Here is a 1,646-nt window from a genome sequence, read left to right as displayed (position 1 = left end):
CATGGTAACTGCTGCCGCTGTGCAGTGCGGGCAGACCGATGGTTGCGCCGCCGCGTTTTGCGCCTCGTGGGCTGCCTCTGCCCGGGCTGAGGACCGCGCTGCCGCACGCCGGCCGATGGCCGCCGCCGCGGAGCCGCGAGACACCGTGTTTGCTGCCGGGCGTTGCCATGCCGGGCACCGGCCGTTGGCCGCTGCCGCCGCTGTGCGTTACGCGCCTGGCCGCCTCATCGAAAAAGATGCAGGCCCGGAGTGCATCCTCCGCCACGCCGGGGCCGTGGTCCACGGCCGCCTCGGGGTGCAGCGCTGGGAGCAGCCGGGCCGAAGGATGTCGCCGCTCCGCGAGGAGCCTAGCCGAGGTAAACGTCGACCGGGCCATGGGTTGCTGCCGAAGTTTGCTTTGGACGGCATTAAAAACGATGCACTAGAGGTTAGTATAACGAAATCGGAATTGAATCACCTGATTGATGTATGATGCAGAGTTGGTCTTTGCATTATTGTCGTTTTGTATGAGATGTGTCACAGGGATCTTGTATGTTTTCTTCTGATCCCCTTGCCGTTCTGCTGTTCTTGGCCTTTCTCTGAATTTTGTGCTTTCTTTCTCTTTGCATCTGGTTTCTTCCCTGATCGAGAGACTCGCAGCGCCTGCGCCTGTGCCGCGAACGCCTCGGGCTGATGCGGGAGGTCGAGGCCACGCGACCACGCGCCGTCTGGAGACCTGCGCCGCCGTGCCGCTCTGCAGGGTGAGGCGTGCTCGCACCACGCGCCGGAGGGCATGGGCTGCCGCCGGGGACAACGAGATGCGTCAAGGAACGCTGGGCATCCGGTCGTGTCGGAGAAACCTTGCTGCCTCTCGGGCATCAAGGACGTCGCCGGTGACGGATTGATGTGGGTGGCCTAATCGCTCGCTCCAGGTTAGGGCAAAGTGCTGATAACGTGTAAAGAAGAAAAAGAGAGAGAGGAACGAATGGATTGAACAGTAACTGCATTGACTGAAGAATAGGGTATTTATATCCATGTACAGAAGCGGTAATTACATAGTCACGGTTGCTAAACTAAACAACCGACCTAAGTATTGATTATTAGGATTTAATTAATCCTTAACAGCCGGGGGCCCTCTCAGGCGTCTCAAAAAAAAAAAAGGTGTCAGCTGGACGGCTACTTTGCGACAATGTCCGGTGGATCCCTCATCTTTTTTTTTGAAAGTGTGGATCCCTCATCTTGGTGGCGCAGGTTTCGTTGTTCATCGGGTGGGTGCCAGGGGTCTCTTCTTGAGGTGGTTCGGTCGCTCTTGTGCTTTCGCCTGGTGCCAAGTTGGCGGTGTCCAACCTTGCATTCTTGTGTTTTGTTGGTATTGTTCGTCTTGCGTGTCTTGTTTTTCTCTTGCATCAGCTTTGTAAAGAGCCGACGTTCATTCTTTGGTGGTACGTACAAAGTTAATATAAAATTAATATAAAATTGAATCATTTATTTTGAAACGAACAAAGTATCTGTGAAGGACAGTGTACGAGTGGGCACGTGAGCTTCACGTTGGCGCGTCCAAACGAAGCATGCATGCCGAATTTACTATGGCAAAAGTGAAATGAAAATTTATTGGTTTTGTCACGAAATGGCATTTGTGATATATTGTTAAAAGCAAAGAATAGCAA

General features: G+C 53.7%; 1 protein-coding gene across 1 annotated transcript; it reads left to right on the top strand.

Annotated features, from left to right (window-relative positions):
• LOC125511575 lies at positions 1 to 1,094 on the top strand. Its single transcript, XM_048676985.1, has 2 exons — positions 1 to 427; positions 640 to 1,094. The coding sequence occupies exons 1-2, from the start codon at positions 2 to 4 to the stop codon at positions 742 to 744; spliced, it is 531 nt and encodes a 176-aa protein (XP_048532942.1). The 5' UTR covers position 1; the 3' UTR covers positions 745 to 1,094.
• The last annotated feature ends 552 nt before the right edge of the window (positions 1,095 to 1,646 follow it).

The sequence above is a fragment of the Triticum urartu genome, chromosome 5 (assembly GCF_003073215.2).
Source record: "Triticum urartu cultivar G1812 chromosome 5, Tu2.1, whole genome shotgun sequence".
In the NCBI taxonomy this organism is placed as follows: Eukaryota; Viridiplantae; Streptophyta; class Magnoliopsida; order Poales; family Poaceae; genus Triticum; species Triticum urartu.
Note: the sequence above shows the minus strand (reverse complement) of the source record. Positions and strands in the feature narration are given on the sequence as shown.